This window comes from Ceratina calcarata, unplaced genomic scaffold (assembly GCF_001652005.2).
Source record: "Ceratina calcarata isolate Rehan_Ccalc_2016 unplaced genomic scaffold, ASM165200v1 scaffold219.2, whole genome shotgun sequence".
In the NCBI taxonomy this organism is placed as follows: domain Eukaryota; kingdom Metazoa; phylum Arthropoda; class Insecta; order Hymenoptera; family Apidae; genus Ceratina; species Ceratina calcarata.
This window is the reverse complement of record NW_017143660.1, coordinates 182,011-183,937: the sequence shown is the minus strand read 5'-3', so window position 1 is coordinate 183,937 and position 1,927 is coordinate 182,011. Positions and strand designations below refer to the sequence as shown.

Below are 1,927 nucleotides of genomic sequence, written 5' to 3'. Positions count from 1 at the left end.
ATATTCGCTATTAATACGTAAAACCATACGTGGAAGCAAATAGTATATAGTTTCGAAGAAAATTAGGAATTTGATGCATGCATAAAATTGGAACAACGCATGTACACTTGTGCTAAAGCAAATGTTTTAACTGAACCATCTTTTAGCTCCTGACACTTTGTGTGAAATGGTCCAAGAAGACTTTTTAATTGTTATTATTTATTTCATACCTATTAGACTTGGTATAAATTTATATACATTAGCAGTAGAATATAGGCTTGTCGTTTTCTGAACTTGCAATAAAGTTCTTTCAGCTTCTTTTTGGTTACTACTATCAATACTCTCTAAAGTCTGTTGTTTATTACAATGAAATATTAGTACCTGTATTGATAAAAAGATACGTTTGCAATATAGTACCTATTATACTTGTTTGTTTTTCTTATTTACTATTCTTTTAAATACATATAATTTGGGTTTTTAAAGTGTAGGAGAAAAAATCGACCGATCGTTATTGCTGGACCTGCAGGCCTTCCACATTGAATTATCCAACCGATCGACGACTCTAATTCTCCTAGTCAATATAGACATTGAAATACCAGCCAATTCCATATTAAAATCATCATTGGTAAATTTATACACACGATTGATATTTTTTATACACATAAAAATAAAATACCTTTTACTTCATACTTTGTCATAATACGCATTTTAATTGCTTATATTCGATCAACGAATAACTGCATACAATTTATATTGTACGTGTATACGTATTACTAATGTCATGTAGTTACTGTCCTCACTTGGTAATTACAAAACATATTGCTCAGATTATTTAAGATATTCAGATGAACGATGTACACTGAATTAACAGTTTANATATACAAAAATCGTATCTTTGCAACATGTGTCATAATTTGACATTTGGAAGTTTTTCAGTTTCATGCAAATCTTTTGTGGCCTAGCAAGTTTACATTTAAATGTTTTATGTATACAGATTTAAGTAACCTTAAGCATATATATATGGGCATAGGTACACTCGTGTACATGTATAAATACATACGCAATATTACTGAAAACTATAAAAACCACAAGATCATAATTCTACGTAATTAATTAATAAGATTCATATTATATGTATCTACAATACATATGAATTTTATTAATGTGTTGTATACAGAACAATAAATTAATTTTGACATATTGTTATAATGGCAATAAAACAGGAGGCAATCATTATCATTGTAAAGATGATTGTTCCAACATGATTAGCTATTGTCGCATCTGACTGTATCACAATTTGTGCTCCAAAGGAGACAATTACCAATGCCGCTGTAACAAATTAGGAAAACAGCGACGAGAAATACTAAACTACAAACGGTGCATGGTTTACGTTCTAGGAAGAATCCAATTAGATAAAGTGCCATGAACATGACATGCGTTTGTAATAGTGCTGGATTTACTGGTTTCGGTATCAGCAGCACTGGAATCAACCACTGTAGGCAATACATCCTCTCTCTTTTGTAGCCAGAGTTGTATTCTCAGCACTGTCAAACTGACTCTCTCTCATCTATGACAAAATTTCTGAAACAAAGTATGAGTATATAGAATAAATTAATCTCTCTTCGGTTTATTCGTAAATTCACTTTTTACGTCGATACACGGCTATCTCGTACCTTATTTGGAAGCACCATAATGTTCTGGAAACATCTCGTCCTTCAAAATTGGAATAATTTAGGTGTATACGTACTCATGCTAATGCTACAAATATTTCAACTCGGAATTTTTCCAAACATGAGGTTACACTTGCATACATACATACACGCATCCGCAGACCACAGAAACAGATGGCATGCAAATGTAAATTATACTGACTCATGAAAACCACGCTTAGGTTTTCTCGGAAAAATAAATTATTTTACGTATGTAACTTTTTAATTCGTCTATATAC

At 31.4% G+C, this 1,927-nt stretch overlaps 1 protein-coding gene across 1 annotated transcript; it reads right to left on the bottom strand.

Annotated features, from left to right (window-relative positions):
• Window positions 1–861: 861 nt before the first annotated feature.
• Window positions 862–1,853, bottom strand: bc10 (BLCAP apoptosis inducing factor bc10). Its single transcript, XM_018020172.2, has 2 exons — window positions 1,653–1,853; window positions 862–1,560 (listed from the first exon to the last, which is right to left on the bottom strand). The coding sequence occupies exon 2, from the start codon at window positions 1,485–1,487 to the stop codon at window positions 1,245–1,247; it is 243 nt and encodes an 80-aa protein (XP_017875661.1). The 5' UTR covers window positions 1,488–1,560; window positions 1,653–1,853; the 3' UTR covers window positions 862–1,244.
• Window positions 1,854–1,927: the final 74 nt, after the last annotated feature.